At 42.4% G+C, this 18,288-nt stretch overlaps 1 protein-coding gene across 1 annotated transcript in view; it reads right to left on the bottom strand.

Moving 5' to 3' along the window:
- Positions 1–539: 539 nt before the first annotated feature.
- Positions 540–18,288, bottom strand: part of ppp2r5b (protein phosphatase 2, regulatory subunit B', beta) — a 41,853-nt gene continuing 24,104 nt past the window's right edge. Inside the window, exons 4-13 of the mRNA XM_084344251.1 lie at positions 17,795–17,887; positions 17,352–17,482; positions 15,793–15,852; positions 12,352–12,460; positions 8,473–8,526; positions 7,397–7,447; positions 7,068–7,187; positions 6,678–6,805; positions 5,768–5,869; positions 540–5,403 (exon numbers count right to left, since the gene is read on the bottom strand). Coding sequence (XP_084200377.1) covers positions 5,166–5,403; positions 5,768–5,869; positions 6,678–6,805; positions 7,068–7,187; positions 7,397–7,447; positions 8,473–8,526; positions 12,352–12,460; positions 15,793–15,852; positions 17,352–17,482; positions 17,795–17,887 — 1,086 coding nt within the window. The 3' untranslated portion in view covers positions 540–5,165. The remainder of the gene's footprint in view (positions 5,404–5,767; positions 5,870–6,677; positions 6,806–7,067; positions 7,188–7,396; positions 7,448–8,472; positions 8,527–12,351; positions 12,461–15,792; positions 15,853–17,351; positions 17,483–17,794; positions 17,888–18,288) is intronic.

Below are 18,288 nucleotides of genomic sequence, written 5' to 3'. Positions count from 1 at the left end.
GCAGAGTTGGGTTATAGACGCATGCTTGGATACAAATCAGAGGTAGCAGGTAGCTTAGAGATATTGCTTGCTTTTAATGCGTTGAAATGTTAGCATTATTTAGCTAACGTTATATTAGACAAACAGACATTTAGCCAATTTCTTTCAGTTGCGTTTTAGGTTAATATTGAAGATAAAGACCAAGCCTCCAGGAAGAGAGCTAGGCTTTTTCAACACATTATGCCAGTAGATCAAATGATCTACAAAAGGAAGATGAATTATTATAACTGAATATTAAAGGGGCTCTGTGGAACTCCTGTGTTGTGCTGGAAGCAACAGTTTACGTTAGCGGACTCCATTTCTATGTCCTGAAGCATTAAACAACTCAAGCGCATCTTCCACAGGATTGTACAGGCAGCCGAGAGAGGTCCAATAAAAAAGTGATTGATACATGTAAATTGCAACAAATTGTTACAAAGAGCCCCTTTAATATGTGACTATTATTGAAGAGACAGACGAGGTAAAACACACGCACAAAAAAAAAACACGGACTCCAGGAGTGTTTTCTCAAAGTGAAGTTTCATTTTTAGCACATAGTTTTTTTTCTCCATTCTACACCCCCCTGTAATGTTACGTACAGCAGTAAGCCTCTCTACATTCAAACCCCCCCACCGCTGTGTTGGTCCCCAAAATATACATCTTTTTCTTCTTCTTCTTCTCCTGCATCGTCTTAATCATCTTCTCTAAGGTTTTTCTTCAACACAACAAACACAGACCATTGGGCAGACAGTGCAAATCTAGAAATTCAGTGAAATTGCTACGTAATGCGGTTGTAGGTTTCGGTAACATCATATTCTCATTCTGTTACTGTTGCTCTGACTTATTGCCATTCTATTGTGTCTAACTCTACGTCTTTTCTTTCCTCTGTCTTTCTCCTCCTCTGATTTTTCTTTATCTTCACTGGCTGCTTTCATCCTTTCCGTTCACACCGCCCCTCGGATTTAAAGCATTTGTTTCGACTCGGGCCACGCGAAAAATGGCCCGCGGAGAGGAAACGTGACGGCGAATGAAACCAGCGTCTGATGGCTGTCTGTGAGGCGATACCAGAGCTCTCTACGAACACTCTCTTCTCTCGCTTCCTGTTCTGGAGCAGTTCTAGAAAGCGGAATATTACTCTTCATCATTTTAATCGAGAATTCGAGGACAGTGGGAGCTGAGGTTCCATTTTTCCCCGAGTAAGCTGACCGACTGACGATAACAATCAAGAGGGTTTGTGAGTAAGCTAGCCAAAAACAAAAATCATAAAGTAAGCTAAGTTTTATGACAGTGAGGTCAAAGTTTTGTCTCTTTTCAGGTGTGTTTTTTGGGAGGTTTTTTTTTTTTTTTTGCCTGAATCAAAACGTTTGAAATCAAATGGGAGCATTTGTTTCTCACGCCTGCCCAGAGTGCCAGGGTGCTAGGTGGTGTCTGCGAGTGCAGGTAGTGTGAAGCTACTACACTTAATCAATCAGTGCATTCTGTGGCTGCGATGGAGCCAAACATGAAAAAAATGAACAGCATTGTGGTACGTAGACGTAGAAGATGAGGGTATATGTCAGTGGTTCCCAACCTCGGGGTAGGGGCCCCTTAAGGGGTCCTCAGATAAATCGGAATGGTCACGAGGTAATTAAAAGGACAAGAAAAGAAAATACAACCTTTTTTCTTTACGCAAAAGGATTTTATTTGTCTGATTTTTCTCCAATATTTGCTCTTTTGTTTGTTTGCTAATTTGTAATTGCGTCCCTATAATCATATAATTGAGGAGGAAAAACACTCTTTGGTTTAACTGCTCGCAGTCGGGACAAAAGGACAAAAGGTTGGGAACCACTAGCACAGTGTGTAACAATCCTAACTCCTAGCTTCTTCTGGAGCTTTAAATTGTATCTCAGACTGAGACTTTGCTCAGTTTTCATGGCGATGGCTCAGGTGCCATCAGTACATTTCGAACACCTGTCGCCACTTGACTGAAGTTCCAGATGGAGACCCTGACGTGTTGTAAGCTCTAGAAAAAGCGAGTAAGTGGACCTTGAATTAATTTTCAGAATCAACTCTTTTCAGGCATAGGCTATTGGTTTTTGGTTTGACTGACAAACATGTTGGAAGTTGGATGTTAATGTCAAATTAAATTCAAAGCTCCAGTGTCAACATTTGAAAGCAACAACCTCTAGAACAAAGAAGCAACGGCTGATCTCTACAGGACTGTAGATCCAAACAAGTCGACCATAAAAAACCTGAAAAATTTGGGAGCAGACGTGCACCGCTGTAAGATTTAAGCTCTGAAATGCCAATTTGAGAGCTGCAAGTCAAATGGATTTCAAAACATTGTTGACTCAGGCATGATTCAAAGTTTGAAAAAACTGCTGGTCTGAAGGGTTTCTGAGTGTTTGGTTACGAAGCAGCCGACAGTAGCTCTGCGTCTCAAGCATCAAAAAAAACAATCAATCGATTTGTTTCGCGATACATTCGGATTCAAACCCTGTCCCTCAGGAAGGAGAGAAGGAGAGAGAGAGAAACAGAAACAAAGAGAGAGCAGTTTTCTCTCGTTCTCTATCACTCTGTCTACGCACATCTCCTGCTCGCCGATTCGCTCACTGGATGCACACCGACATACGCACACACGCGCGCACACATACACAACCTGACCATCGTCTTCAAATAAGGTTACATTTCCTGATCAAATAGAAAATAAATAGCATCAGTATCAGTTTTCCACAAAATGAACAATATCATACAAAAACCAAGAAAAAAACAACATAATTACAAAGCAGAAAATCATTTTTCATCAAATAAATTTACACAGAAAGTACCTTTAAGACAATGTGAATATCAAGGACGCAACAGGAGTAAAAACAAGAGTGGGGGGTAAACATTTGAGTGCGACACCCACTTCCTGTTTAACCCCCTAAAAACACACAGATTATCCTGAAAGAATGAAAATATTGCTAAAATAATTTTTTTCTGTTTTTTCCCCCCTCTCTTTATCCCATCATCTCTATCGTAATGATCAGACAAGAATAAACAGGTTTTTGTTGGTTCACACCGAAAAACGTTCAATCATCGTCATGGTCGCCATCTAGCAGCGTCAGGTCTGCTGAGCCTCAAGGAACAGACGCTCCGGGTTCAGAAATCCAACTGGATCACTGTGTTTTTCTTTTGGTCTGAAACGCTTGTGGTGCGCTTTATTTATCCTCCAGTGACCTCTGTGTCGGGTGGGGGTTTACTAGTCTGCTTGGACTCCATTTTTGGTACGACGTTGGGGTTTCTAAGACTTCAACTTTGTAAATTTAGAGTAAGGTTGTAAAACTTTTAATTAAAAAATAATCATTGTGTGCCGTATCATCAAAATTAAAGGTGCCCTGTGGAGTTTGTCACCACTGGTGGTGCTATAGAGCAATATCTTTATGAGCAGGCAAGTCCCCATTATGTTTGTGTAACGCATAAGGTGGCATGCTATTCCACTGATCACCTGTTGGTGGCGGTAATGTGCAAAAGAAACGTAACAATACGCCAACAAAGGCAGGGTAGAAGAAGAATATCAGTAAACATGGATGTAAACAATGCAAGAGTTAAAATATATTTTTTTTCAATTGGCTTGAACAATGTTTAATGAGGAAAGAGATGCATTCAGCACATTTGTCAAGCCTCGAGGACACATAATGCATTTTGGTGAGTAACACTAAATGTAAACATAACCTTGTTCCTCCACAGAGCACCTTTAAGTAAACGGGAAAAAAACACACAGACGGTCTTTAAACATGGAATGTTTTGGGATTTTTTGTGAGATTCCCCTTTAAAATACACCCCCGCACCACAAAACATCCGAAATTTCAAAAGAAAAGAAAAACAGCCACCGCCAATCCAGTTCATTCCTCCCCTCTTTAAGGTCTGTTAAAGGGGAACTCCGCTGAATTTCAGCACTCACATTATGGCCTCGTACAGTTAACATGTGATGTGAATTCAGAATTCGAGCCGGCCTTCCCCTTTATGGTATCTGCTACACTAGTGTTTCTCCCATAATACACTACAGAAATATCCAGAGACATATGTATATATATAAAAACATTATCATCATCATCATCATCATCATCAGTAGTACTTAGAGTAGAGTAGAGTAGTAGTAGTAGAGTAACAAGTAAGAAGAAGGAACAGTATTGTACTTTATATCATTATCATCATCTTCATCAGTGGTTATTTAACCTTTAAGGGACTTTAGGCTCGTACTTTGGTGGAACCCGACAGAATGGGAGAGGAGTTAGCGCCAGAACCAGCTGTGTGTGTGTGTTCGTGTGTGTGTGTTTGTGTGTGTGTGTGTGTGTGTGTGTGTGAGTGTGTGTCAGAAAGAAACTGTGAATTATCTCGGTGCATCAATCGATTGTTGGTGTTGGTGTGTGACATTTGTCTGACCTGGATACACTTTCTCTCTAGCTCTGTCTTCTCATATTTACAGTAAATATGTACCTGCGTCTGTGTGTGTGTGTGTGTGTGTGTGTGTGTGTGTGTGTGTGTGTGTGTGTGTGTCTGTGTGTGTGTGTGTGTAAGGGTTTGTGTGTCTGGTCTGTGCGGCAATAGTTTTGGGACATTTGTGTGAAATTGCTTCTTTTGTTTATTAATGCATTGTGCTATCCACGCATGAAATAAGCATCTCTGACCAAAAGATAAATACGAGGCCACAGTACAGACTCCGACTCTGGTTGGTTAAATATCAAGACAAGTTAGACACATGTTAAACTTGGTTAGTGTTGCACCAAAAGAGACATTTCATCTCTTATTTTGAGGCTGATTTAAAGCAGGCCAGCTACCAATTTTAGGTACTGACCTGCAGTTTAATAAACCAGCCGTGGATTAAAATGACAGTCAGCACTTTTGGACAATATTCATCTTCTGATCTGCAACATGATGTGTGTACAGCAAAAGGTGAACCAGTTTCACACAACTCTGTCAGAAAAAAGGTACGGTCTTTACCTCGGATCACTGAGATCGAACGCTTTTTCACAAAAAGCCACTCCCTCGATGATGCAAGATAAAAACGACAGTGGATTTGTTTTGTACCTTTTCTGTCTGACCTCTCCCAACACTTTCACCATCAACCTCAAGTCTTCTCCCTGTCCCCTAACCCCCCGTGTTAGCCAACATCTGTGGAGCAGCACCTAGGTGGCGCTCTCTCCTCCTCCAGAGGAGGAAGAAGAGGCCCCGCTGGGCTTGGGCTCGGGCTGGTCGGAGTGAGCCGTCTGCGGGGACGAAGGGGTGGGCGGGTCCCCTCTCTCGCCTCGCTCCTGGAGGTTGCGCTGGTTCCTGGCGGCCTCGGTGAGCATCTGCATCCGGCGCTCCTGGTGCTCCTCGAGGCCTCGCCAGAGATCTGCACGCTCCCTCTCTCGCTTCATCTCCCTGGAGAGGCAGGTTGGGGAGGCAAGGAAGGTGAGGTTGTGAACTTACATACACAAGATATTGATCTTTTCATCTTTGGTCTTGTGAAAAAAAGCAAAAATGTTGAACTACTCCTTTAAGTTTTGTTTCCCGAAAGTATCCACTATCTTGAGTTCGAAGGAGAATAATGAATAAGTGGAATCATGATGTGACCCGTGTTCAAACGATGACCTAAGCGATACATACTCACAATGTGAAATATAATGTGATGGATAATGGAACAAAACCCGTCTAAAACATGACTTAAGACTCTTCTGTTTCTTCCTCGTGTTGTCACTGTCGTATCCAGTGACACAAACACACAAAGAGAGTGAGTCATACTCACTTCTGTTTCTCCACTTTGTAGGAGGCAGTGAGGTCATCAAACAACTTGCTGTTCATCTCCATGAAGGTCTTCAGCACGTTGTAGATCAGAGACACGATGGTCCTGTGGGTGGGGGGGTGGGAGGAATGAGAAGATAATGAATCTGACTGGTCATCAGTCACATGGGATTATGGGTCATGAGATACAGGCTAAAGGAAAAGCCTGGCCCACTGGCAACCAGATGTGTTGGCTAAACAATAACACGTGGGGACATTCATGGGTCTACCGCTAACACTTTAGCATCCCCAGTTAGTAGATGGGAGGTACTGGCTCCAGGTTGAGAACTGGCTCCAAATTGTCCAATCCAACAGATTCGTAAGCCTCTGAGCTTATCGATTCCTTTAATCGATGCTGACATGTTTTGAGTTGTGCATCACAAAACAATAAGGTCAAACTCATGAGTCTACACTGCCGGTAACTAGCAACAAGAAGGCGTCATGGCAGAGAGGAAAGAACACTCCGAGGCGTGGCTTCATTTTATCAAGAAAAATGACAATAGTACTCGTTGTTGTGTCTGTAAAGTGGTTGTTTCTACACAACAAGGGCTTCATTGCTATTAAATTGACACGTGAAGCTCAATATCCTATGTTATAATAACACTGGTGCCACACAGACCTAGCTGATTCTTTCTTTGACTAAGAAAACCTGAATGAAAGAAGAAAGCTGTGCGACTATTTTATTATTCATACCACATTTCACTCTCTGATTAGATTGAAGACAAACTAGGAGTGTCTAATATGGATTTTTTTCTTACCATCCAAACAGTAATAGAGCTCGAGGTTACACCCAAATTGGGTGACCGGAATCTAATATAAAAAGCTTTAAAAAAAGTATTATCTTGTGTGCTTGTGTTAATGTGTGAGACACTGACTGGTTCCAGTGCTCCTTGGAGACTCTGTAGAGGGTGGCGAACACCAGCGGCAGGATGACTTGACAGTTCTCCTCTATCAGACTGAGGATGTATTCGTTGTTCCAGAAGTAAAGAGCCCGCTCCGCTACCTGAAACGAAACACACAGAGAAAAGTTGACTTTCATTTGACTGATGTCTGCGCACACAGTTTATGAAGTTATCCGAGTAACTGAATTTTTTTCTACAATCTTCTTGAGTGGATTGTGATTAAATCTGCGGAGAATTAGGTTACTGTTATCAGGCTTATTACTCCCCAAAATGTTTTGTTTTAACAGAAAGTGAGGGCTGATTTGTGTCTCTCTTCATGTCTTTGGACAATCATTTTGAATGAAGCGAGGGGCTGGTGTTTACCTGGAAGTGAGGGCTGGAGATACAGGCCGCGATCTGTTTAAAGAGCGGCTCCTGCACCCGGATGAACTGAGACGGCTCGATCACATCCAGGATCTCCTCAATCTCTCCCAGGAACATCACCTGGATACCCACGCACACAGTTGTATGATTGATAAATAAAGGACGGAAAAGACATTCACGTGGTTCACAATGTTGAAACACTGATAATTAACACAGACGTCCTGCAGGGACAACGGATATTTAAGTAATCACAGTGTCACATGAGAGAATGTTTCAGAAGTGACTAATGAGAGCAGCTGAGAAGCATCGGTGTCTTTTTTATCTCTCACCTCTTTCTGCGTGCAGGTTTTTGGCCAGTACTTGAGCAGCCCTCTGATGATCTGCAGAGAAAATGTGAAGCACGTTTATATAAATAAACACCGCAGCCATTAGCTCAGCAGGGTAGCTGGCTGGCGTCCACCTGTGCCATCTCCATTAACTCACACTCTGGCTAGTGCATTAAGAAATATGTCCTTCACTTTGTACTCAGTCTCGTTTTTACCGCATTGTTAGTGAATGAAGAAGTAGGTTACAGCCAATACAAGATTAACATCGGTATAATGTTTGATGGTCATGTGAAAGGCGTAAGAAAGGTTTATTACTACTTTAGTCTTCGTTTTGTAGTTTTGTCAATAATTTGCATCAGTTACGATAGTGTTGTACTCACTAAAGTAAATGCTGAGGTGTTTGTAATAACCTTGACGTTTACAACAGAGAGTTTGGGTAAAAATATTCCTGTTTAACCTTTAAGTACATCCATAGCTACAACAATAGCTAGCTAGCTTACTGGTTAGCTATACCAAACGTGCCAGCACATTCTTAACACATCACCGAGACATAGAGAGCAACATTAGCATTCATTTGAAGTCTTGTTTCTGACCACCTGAAGATATTCTCTCTCTTTTTAGCTCTGTGTTTGGTCTCCACCAACTCCTAAAGGTAATGTCTGCTTCTTCAGCTTCTAAATGCTCCACTATGAACTTGTGACTTTGTTCGTCTGTTGTTTTGATGCTAGGCAGGTAGTGCAGCTTTTTTTTTTGCTTATAACGCCAATCTGCTGCTTCTGGAAAGGTGAATCAAAACATTAAAGTTGCAGGTAATTAAACCAAAAGAAATGAGCTGAAAGACGCTTAAAAGCTGAGGGGAACTACTAGCATTGCAAACACTAACACATTCCTTGTCCGAGCTCTCAGTCCGAACTGCTAGCTGCATGGCTAACTGAGCCAACTAGCTTTTACTCGTAACAGAGTGTTTCCGCTCTGTGGTAAAGTCAAATATCTGAATACTTCTTCTGCCACTGTGAGCAGGTGTGATGAAGTGAGTACAGTAGAGAAATGAAAAAAAAAACATACAGATATGAACTTACATATTCAGTCACTGTAGCATCTTTCTCCATAAACTGCACCACACAGTAGGCCAGCTGTGGGGACAGGGGAGACATGGTTAAAACACACACAATCACATACACTCACTCACACACACACAATAAAACACACACAAACGTTCCCTGAAGCTGTCAAGGAGACAAGGGGGATCTTAGCACTTATCCCTCAGGATTACACACTGCTATAGATCGGAAAGACAAGTTTTCCAAGGGGAGAGTGTGTGTGTGTGTGTGTGTGTGTGTGTGTGTGTGTGTGTGCGTGCGTGCGTGCGTGCGTGCGTGCGTTTGTGTGTGTGTGTGTGTGCGTGTGTGTCAGCTCTTCTCTCTTATATGTTCTGCAATCATTTCCCATTATTTCACGAGTATGTGCGTACGTGCGCGTGTGCATGTGTGTGTTTTGCGGTTGCCCCCTTCCACCCCGGCCGGTTGCCGTGGCGAGTGGGCACCGTGGCGACAGAGACTTTGTGTTTACTTCGGAAGGAGTGATGTCACACACACATGAAGTCCCTTAAGGGCAATGTGAGATAGAGTTTAGACCTCTTGTCTCAGCCTCTCTGTCTTTCCTCTTCTGCCCTACTTGTACCTTTGCCTTGTTCAGATTATTACTTTAGCGTTCCACTTCATGACTTTTAGGTACGTGAGTTCAAATCATTGAAATAAAAGTATGCTGGATTGTCCAATTTTATAGTAATAGACAATCGAGGTTGTGTACTGTCATATCGTTGATGGTTGTTCTATAACTTTTTGTAGGACGATCAGTTTTTACTGTCTTTCGTCTTTTTTCGTTGTTTCTTTCTTTATCTCACTCCTGACCCGTGGCTCCATTGTCTGTCTGGCTTTCACATCTTCCACAGCTTTAATCTTTTTCTCCCATCTAATCCCTTTTCCTTCTCACTGTACCTTTCTTGTTTGTCTTCTCCTCGTGCTCCATCCCTAACTTGCCTGTCCCTCACCACAACATGGTTACAGAGAGAGAAAAAAAGACGCCGGTGAAAGCAGGGATGTCAAGCTTGAATAAAAAGAAAAGCTGGAAAAAGAGGGGGATTAAAATAAAGGTGCTGATCAGTCAAACTATTTGGAGTATTAGCGAAGCATTACAGTAACTGCCTGGGGTAAATATGTTGTCAGGCCAGGCTTTTGTGGGTGCAGGGGGCCGTTGTTAGGTTTGGGATTATGGACATTGTAGTCTTTTTAAGGCTGAGATTTTACCAATATTGATTCGTCAAGGTGACAGGTCACATTAGGGTCTATTTTTGGGGGATCATTCCAGAGAGCTCTAATGCTGGCTTCTTGCCTTTAACGTTGTCATGGCCTGCACATGAGAAAGCAACCTTTCCAGGCTTTCACAGCACTGTCAGATATAAACATTGCATCCTTTAATTTGTGTAGCATGAGGGAGTTTATAAAGTACCTTGTACATTTTTTCTCCCTGGAGTATTGATCCCTTAATATCTTAGTGTTGTGGTAGGGTTAGGGCTAGGCTCAGAGTATGCCCTTTGGTGTGAGGCCAGAAAGATATTAAGGGCAAACAAACCTCCTCCGACTCAGCACTATGGAAAGGGCTGGCAGTGACTGAACTAACAACTGCAGGAAGAGTGTGTATATCAGAGTAATGGGCCTGCAGAGAAATGGGCGTTTGTTTTTGGGATAACAGGCTGTCCGAAAAAATTGCCTTTCGATCCAATGGGACACTTTTCAGACGATTAGAGTTTCTGAATAATTGGCCGTTGGAACGATGGCGTGACACTGACCAGAGTGCATCAGACCCCCGTGTAGCTTCTGAACATTAATATACGGTGTTGTTTAACCCATAAACTGAATAAAGGACAACACAATTTCATACTGTTTTACTTTGTTTACACGTGGCGGACCCTGCCACCTTTCCAGCTTCAAACAGTGTTCTGGGGACCTTATTTACCTCTGAGAAAAGCTTGTTTATTCAGTTATGGAAAAAATAAACATTTCTGAGTTTGTATAATTACCTCATTAATATTGTAAATATTAAAATTCTGAATTCGAATTTTCTCTCCAAAACTACATAATGCTCCTTTAAGTTTGTATTTCACTCAAACGGGGAGGTAGCAAGCTAGGCAAACAAACTTTCACATGGAAAGCTAGTTCGGTTAGCTTGCTATTGTTATGAGTGATTCCCACTAGAAGTCAGTTTTTGCTGATATTGTTTCAACACCTGCTGAGTCGTTTTGAAGCTCCTGCACACTCAGTGTCGCGTTTGCTCCACATTTTGCAAATGAGGGGGGTCCAGCTAGCACGGGCTGTCTGTCTTTAATGGGTCAGTGACTTAGACTCCCAAAACTCAAAGCGACGAGTTGTCCTGTGACCTCAGCAGTCACGCAGTAGCACGTTCATATCTCAGATGGGACTAGGCAGCAGCTAACACCATTAACTACCAGTGTGCCTGCTGGAACTGAAGTGATATTAGGAGCTATTTTTAGTGTTTGCCCACACAACTACTGCACAAATCACATTACGAGTGTCAGTCTGAACAAAAACTGCATCGCAGCAGAAAATAAGATCAAACTTTCAGCTCATAAAACAAGAGAGTCTGATTTGAGCTTAAAATATATAAACACTGCATTAGCTTTTTATGCATTTGGGCCCATGATGTGTAACCATTACATTACATCACTACACAATATAGCTCTAACAGCCGTTATTACAACTCAGAGACATGAATGTAATATGAGAAATCCCTTTACAGGCGACAGGAAGGATGATTCAAATGTATTTCACAGCGTTGAGAAACCTTTAAGATGAGTAAAAGGTGCTGGTTCGATATAATATTTGGGTATTTAGATCCAGAACTGGGTCACTCCTTCACAGTCACATCCACTGAGCACAAAACTGCTGTCCACTAGCACTGTGTCCCCCGTGACCCTGTCAAACTGAGTGTGTGTTCGAGTGTGTGAATTATGTATGTGTGTGAACCAACGGGGGGAAAGAGTCGGGGAGGAGAAATGTAGGGCACGCTGATGCTCATACCCAGAACACACACACACACACACACACACACACACTTCAGACCACTTTGTGGAGAACAAACTGTACCTTCTGCATAATCAAATAATGTGAGACACAAATAAAAAGCACAGATACAAACACACAGTAGACCGGCTGCCATCTGTGTCATCAAATATTATGATAACCTAAACACACACACACTCAGAGACAGACCAAAGACACCAGAGGCACACACACACACACACACACACACACACACACACACACACACACTCTGTGTGATTCAAAGGTGAGAGCGTCTCTCTGCGGCATCATCTGTGACTCAACTGAGCCTCCTAGTGGAGTATTTGACACACTGCAGGAGTCTTGAGAGAATTAATGGGTTGTTTTTTTGAGGTGAGAGAAAGACCTGACTCTCTTCTTCATGGGTTTTGTTCTTATATGTGAATATATTCAAGTCAAATCTATGTACACACTGCTCAGTGTGGCATAAAACTCAAGAAACCAACCAAACGTTTCCCTGACTGATAATAACAGCAAGTATAACCTCGGTCAGGAGAAAAGAAGTTTTGGGGTTTCAGTTAATAGTCTTTGTTTAGCAAGATCTAAGTTTCAGTGGATTTTACAGGATGGCAAACATGCAGTGTTTTGTTTTTGTTATCTGCATGAAAATTCTGAAAATGTTGTCTAAAATACTGCCACTAAATTTCAAGAAACAGCTTCAGTGTTGGCGTGAGGTACAACAGACAATCAAATAAACACCTGTCCCCTGCTGCTGCACGTTTGTGGTGTTACATAAAGACTGCCAAAGTAATCAAAGGCAAACGATAGCTTAGCAGTCTGTTATACAAACGATTTAAACATTGCTCAACGGTCACTGACCTGTGCGTGGAAGATAGAAAGGGACTTTGCCGTGTGTAGCGGGATGAGAACCCGAACCAGGAACTGCTTGTGTTCAGCCTTCAGGGGCAGAGCGAAGCCGTTTATGATGCTGGAGAAGAGAAGAAGACAGTTAGAGATACGCTTAAATAGAAATAGCTTATGAATTTCTCCATTTCCACCATTAAAACACAATCTTGCATTACAGACATTGCATTATTTACAAAACGTCACCCACGGAAGAGCCACATGAAGTCATTTGTCCAATCAGCATAGCCATCTATCTCGCTACATCACTCACTTGGTTTGTTCTCGTACACAGAGATATGCTAGTCAGTGAGTTTATGCTCCGTTTGTCAACGAAAGCGGGGGGAAATCAAAGGCTGCAACCTCTACAATTTGCCTGAAAAGTAGATTGATGACATCTTAAGGATCTATAAATGTATTTGCCCTGCTGCTTCAGCACTAGACTAGATGTCACAGGTGATCCACAAGAGCAGAATAAACCATCATCCTGTGAGGACGTACCATCGTTCTGTACTCTCACAGGTCACGGCACTGAAACAATGAACACGTCACATATCGCTCTCTTAACGTCTACCATTCAACGTCTGTGTTCGCGCGTTCATCCGTCTGTGCAAGTCGCAGTCTATTCTTGTGCCGCGTCCATTTCCGAGTGACTGGACGAATGCGTGGTTCTGCTCCGCTCACTGCTACACTGACTGACAGAGGTAGTTCAGCCTACGGAGGGAAGAGCACGAGCAGAGGAGGAGTGGGAACTAAACTTGGAAACACTTATTTAGAAGCGCTCTGAGCTGTTTTGTCAGCTCGCATGAGCTATTTATCTGTTTGTCTCTGTGGCAGTCAGTCAGTCTACCTGCCTGCCTGCCTGCCTGTCTGTCTGTCTGTCTGTATGTCTGTCTGTCTGCCTTCATTTTCTAATAGCATCTTTGTCTAAAAAGAACATTCCTTCAGTGATGTCTCCCTCCTGCTGTTCCTCTAATCTTTCTCTCTTGTTCCTTCTCACCTCTCCATCTTCTTCCTCGCTCTCTCTCTCTCTTTCTGTACAATGCATCCTCCCTCGCCCATCTCTCTCTATCCGTCTCTATGTGTGGGCGGAGCTATAAATACCTCTGTTACCACCAACATGAATACAAACCTCTCTCTCCTCTCCTGCTCTCCCTCCTCCTTCCTCCACTTCTGACTCACCGTTCACTCGCTCATCCTCCCTCCATCTCCATTCATCCCCCCTTTCTTCTCACCTTGGATTCATCCTCTGCTGTATCGTCTTCTCGCTTTTGCTCTACGTTAACCCACAGTTCCCACGCCTCAAAAGTCATCATCCACTTTTGATTTCAGGTGAAGTAGTGGTTATGGGTGAGAGGAAAGGTTTCAGATAGTGTGTGAGCCTCTTTATCCTTTACGTTGGGAAAAAAATCTTCTAGCACTTAACCAACATTGTGACAAAACACCCCAGTCTCTCTAAATCTCTTTGAATCCAGCCCCTCTTTTGAAGTCTTTTTACTTTCTTCTATGTTTAACATCAATAAAGATTATTTAAAGGCACTTCTGTCTTATTTGTGTCGAATAACGCAAATCAAAGACGGAGGGCACGAGCTGGAATCCAGCCACCAGAGTGCCTTTGAGGAAAATAAATATTTATTGACTCTAAAACTGATTTGTTTGTTTGCTGTGTGAGTTCTCATCTTCCATCTTCTCTTGTTTATCCCCTTTCTCCTTCCATCTCTCAGTTATGTCTCAGTCTGTCAACACTATTATATCTGTTTATCTAACAGAAACAGGCTACGTAAATGTAAAATGTGCTCGTTAGCTTCTCCCTCAGACAGTACAAAGTGATAGAGCTCTGTAGAGTGTCTAGCCTACTTCTTATATGGGAAACACATTTACTTGCCCTAATTAAGTAGGTTAGCATGACAACGCCACTACCTACCTAGCCGGCTAACCAGCTAGGTTGTCATGAAGCATTAGCTTGGACTATCACTCAGCGTCAAAGTGAACAGCAGAGGCTTGTTGGTTAGTTACCTCAGCAGTGTTTTGGGTTTTTAAAATGTTACTCAGAGAAAGACACACAACTCTTAGATTAGCAGGAGACTTAGCGGCAACGCTAGCCAACGAGAGCTGGCTAACACTTTCGAGACTTGCTCTTCACTTCAATGCTAAATTGGCTAATAATCCGAGCTACTGCAATCTGTCTATTTAAATCCAGCCTTCTCTTCAAGTATTATCCACTTCTTTGTGTATAATATAGTCAATAGAAATTATCTGAAGGCTGCTACATGCTACTTAGCAAGCTAACTACTGTAGCTATGCTGTGTTGTGAGCTTGAATTATTTCTCAGCCTCAAGGTGAAGCGCCAGTGTTAGCTGCACAATGTAGCAGGTTCATTTATCAAATGTTCTTCAGAAAAAGACAAATAAAACAGGCCACAGCAGCTAGCTAACAATGCTAACACTTGATGCGAATAATCTAAGCTCACAACCCAGCCTAGCTTGTCAGCCTTCTCGTGAAGGGTTTAATCAAATGAGATAGAGAAGCATGAAGTATGAAAACTAGACAGATTTTAGGGTGTTGTTAAGTATACCCTTCCTCCAGTCTCTATGCGAAGCTAAGCTAGCCACACCCTGACTCCAGCTCGGTAATGCACAGAGATGAGGTTGATATTGATTTTTTATTTTTTTTATCTCACAAAGAAACTAAGTGCGTCCCCCAAAATGTTGAACTATTACTAAATATTCCTTCTTTGTACAGAGGAAGTGAGGAATACAAATTAGATAATATCTTCTCTGTACTTATCCTCCATTTTCCCTCTCCCTTTTCTCTCTCTATTACTGTCATCTTTCCGTTCTTCTTCTCATTGATTTGTGTACGAGCACAAGCAGAGAGCAAGACATGTTTGTTTATCAGTTTGGCTTCCTTCCTTGCTCTCTCTTCATTTCCATCTTCCTCATATTTCACTTACTGGGCCTCAGAGACAAAACAACAAACTACGCAAACCTCTGAATCATTTCTCATTTACGTCTTTACCTCCCTCCTCTTGTTTCTGCCGCCCCCCACCTTTACTAATTTTCCCTCTGCCTTATAACTCATTTCTCACTCCGCTGGGCTTTACCAGCAGTTGTGTTTGCCTGATAAGAAAGACGGAGCGATAAATGCAAGATAAATTCATATTGGTTTTAGTGTTTAGCAGTTGCAGTAGTGGTTACGCTTTGTTGCAAATTTTCTTGGTTGCTTAATTCGATGGGTTACCAGCTGTCTTGTAAATTGGAACAGCTGGCCAAGTACAGTATGTGTATATGTAAGTGTGTGCATGTGTAAGTGTGTGTTCTCCAAATGCATTCATCAGGCCATGATGTACTACAAAGTGTGCTTTCCTCCAGAACAGCAGCGTATGCTAAGTGTCTCTGCGTGATTGTTGGTACAAACCTGCCGAGGATTTCCAGAAGCTCCGCGACTCCATTGAAGTGCTCAGTTTCATATATGAACCTGCAGATCAGATACAACACGTTACTTGTAATGATTTAAGCAAGTTTCTAGTTTAACACAAGTAAAAGTAACTAAAAAAACTGACTGCAATTCTAGAAACCCATGCATCAAACGCCCTGGCAGGGACTGGGAATAGATCAATATCATGATGTACCAAGTCTGAAATACAACTCTGTGATGATATCATGCGAGAGAGAAATGGCGCACAACACCAGTTAAGCAGATTTATGCTCGTACTGTATCTTTTAGCTGTCAAAACACTGGGAACGGAGTGTGTTGCAGCACTGCAGCTCTACCCTGCTTGAATAATATTGCAAACACAACAACTCAGCCACACTTGGTGAAGGGAAAAGAAGAAACATGAACTCTTGTTAGTCAGAGCTGCTTAACCAATCATTTGAGGAGATTTGTGTCACTACACAATGATTTATCAAACTCTCAGGACGGACGCAGGATGGCTGATTCAATGAGTGTTGTGACTGCAAATGCGCACAGTCATGTTTGTGTACACCTTGTGCCTGTTTGTTTGTGGCAGAATACCACTCCGACTGAGTCAGAAAATCAAGAGCTGGAACATTTTGTGCTTCTCAAAATTTTGAAATGTCTCTTAAGCCATGATGCCACTTGTCACAATACAAAACAACATCTCCCACTCTCTTCTGTGTTGTTGTTCGTGCCCTATTCACATCATATCACACAGGCCATAGTTACAAGCAGCTATGTGGGAAAACTATTAATGTCAGCCTGCCAGGGGTAACTCAGAGTGAGCCAAAGAACTACAGAGGTATCAACAAATTTGTAGCAGTAAAGCCAAAACCAGAGGCAGTTACATATGGAGAAAAACACAGTATTAACACTATAAATGCTGCTAATTAGAGAGAAGCTTTACGCTGTTTGCGCCTGGTTTCATGTGTTAAGGGTGCAATACGTATCTGTTCCTATGCTAGCAGTATAAACATCAACACTTCCCTGGTGCTCCAAGCTACCAGTCTGGACTGAGCTAACCAGCTAATAGCAGCTACAGTTAGCAGCTACGGTTAGCAGCAGTTAGCGGTGACCCTGGTGATACGCTGCTCCCTGTTTGTTTTAAGTATAAATTCGACAGGTGGCCAATTCTTACATACTGCACCTTTAAAGAACCACTCCAAATATAAAACACGCACAGCAAAATAGCTGATTTAGCTTCAATTTCCTTCTACTGGTCTGACTTCAAGAGGGTAACCAGAGAGCATGTGAGTGCCCTTGATAGCAATTAATATGCCTCCTGACTTCTTGTTTAAAGTTGTGAACAAATGTTCCTGTTTTGTGTTGTAAAATCTTCTTTATTTGTTCCAGTGACGCACCGAGCTAAAAAACAAAATACACTGCACAGGCCATAAACACAGCTGTTCCCCCCCGCTGATGGTCTTTGTTGGCTAATGTTTGATTTATCGATGTTGAAATGCTATAAATAGTGCCTTCAAACCCTGTGCATTGGGTTGGTGAAAGGCAGCCTGTACCTGAGGAAGATGTTGTTGATCTGTTTGCGGATGTAGGCTCTGAGGCCCAGTAGTTTTCCATAGACACGGTGCAGGATGGTCTTTAGGTACTCCCTCTCCCTGGGGTCCTCGCTGTCGAACAGCTCCAGGAGCTACACACACATATGATAATTACACACACAAGTAGAGCATGCTTGTAATGTGGCTCCTGTGAGGACCTTTTCTTACTGCAATCATAGGTTAACCTTCTCAACCCTACACCCAAATCCAATCTTAAATTCATGCTAACTACTGTATTTTCACTCCTACACCTGAGTGCCTCAGCGCATCTCTACGCTCCGCTAACAGAGAGCAACCGTAGCTAACGTTTGTTTAGAAATGGAGTCCAGGACAACAGAGAAGTTCAACTAAATCCCTTGAATTTTAACAAAATGCATCTTTGGAGGAGAGAGAGAGAGAACTACCTGCAGGACAAACTTCTGGTCGACGTAGCGTTTGGCCATGGAGGGCTGGAAGTCCGGGCTCTCCAGGAAACGCAGAAAGAACTCGTACACCAGCTAACGGAGACACAAACAGCAAGTAATTAGACGTCATTTAATATATTCAGTACTATTTAGCTAAAGACTGTTAGTTCGCAAACCAGACAGCATCACAAGGATGAAAAGAAAGCACACAAGACTGCTTCTGCAGTTCTGTCATTTGTTTTCTACACTCCCAACTGGTAAAGTAGCACAAACACCAAAACATTGGCATGTTTCTTGAATAAATTGTGTGTGTGCTACCTTTTTACCTTTTCATTCCTACTCAACAGCATGAATATATGATCTTGGTTTAGCACAACAATCAATCTCTCTGTGTCAAGTGTGAGCTGCCTCCAGCTAGTAAGATGTGGTTAGCCAAGCTTAGAAAAAGGAGCGCTGTTTTTATGCAGTTTTGTTGTTGATATGGACTAAACACA

The sequence above is a fragment of the Pagrus pagrus genome (assembly GCF_965226575.1).
Source record: "Pagrus pagrus genome assembly, chromosome: 22".
NCBI classification, from domain to species: domain Eukaryota; kingdom Metazoa; phylum Chordata; class Actinopteri; order Spariformes; family Sparidae; genus Pagrus; species Pagrus pagrus.
Note: the sequence above shows the minus strand (reverse complement) of the source record. Positions and strands in the feature narration are given on the sequence as shown.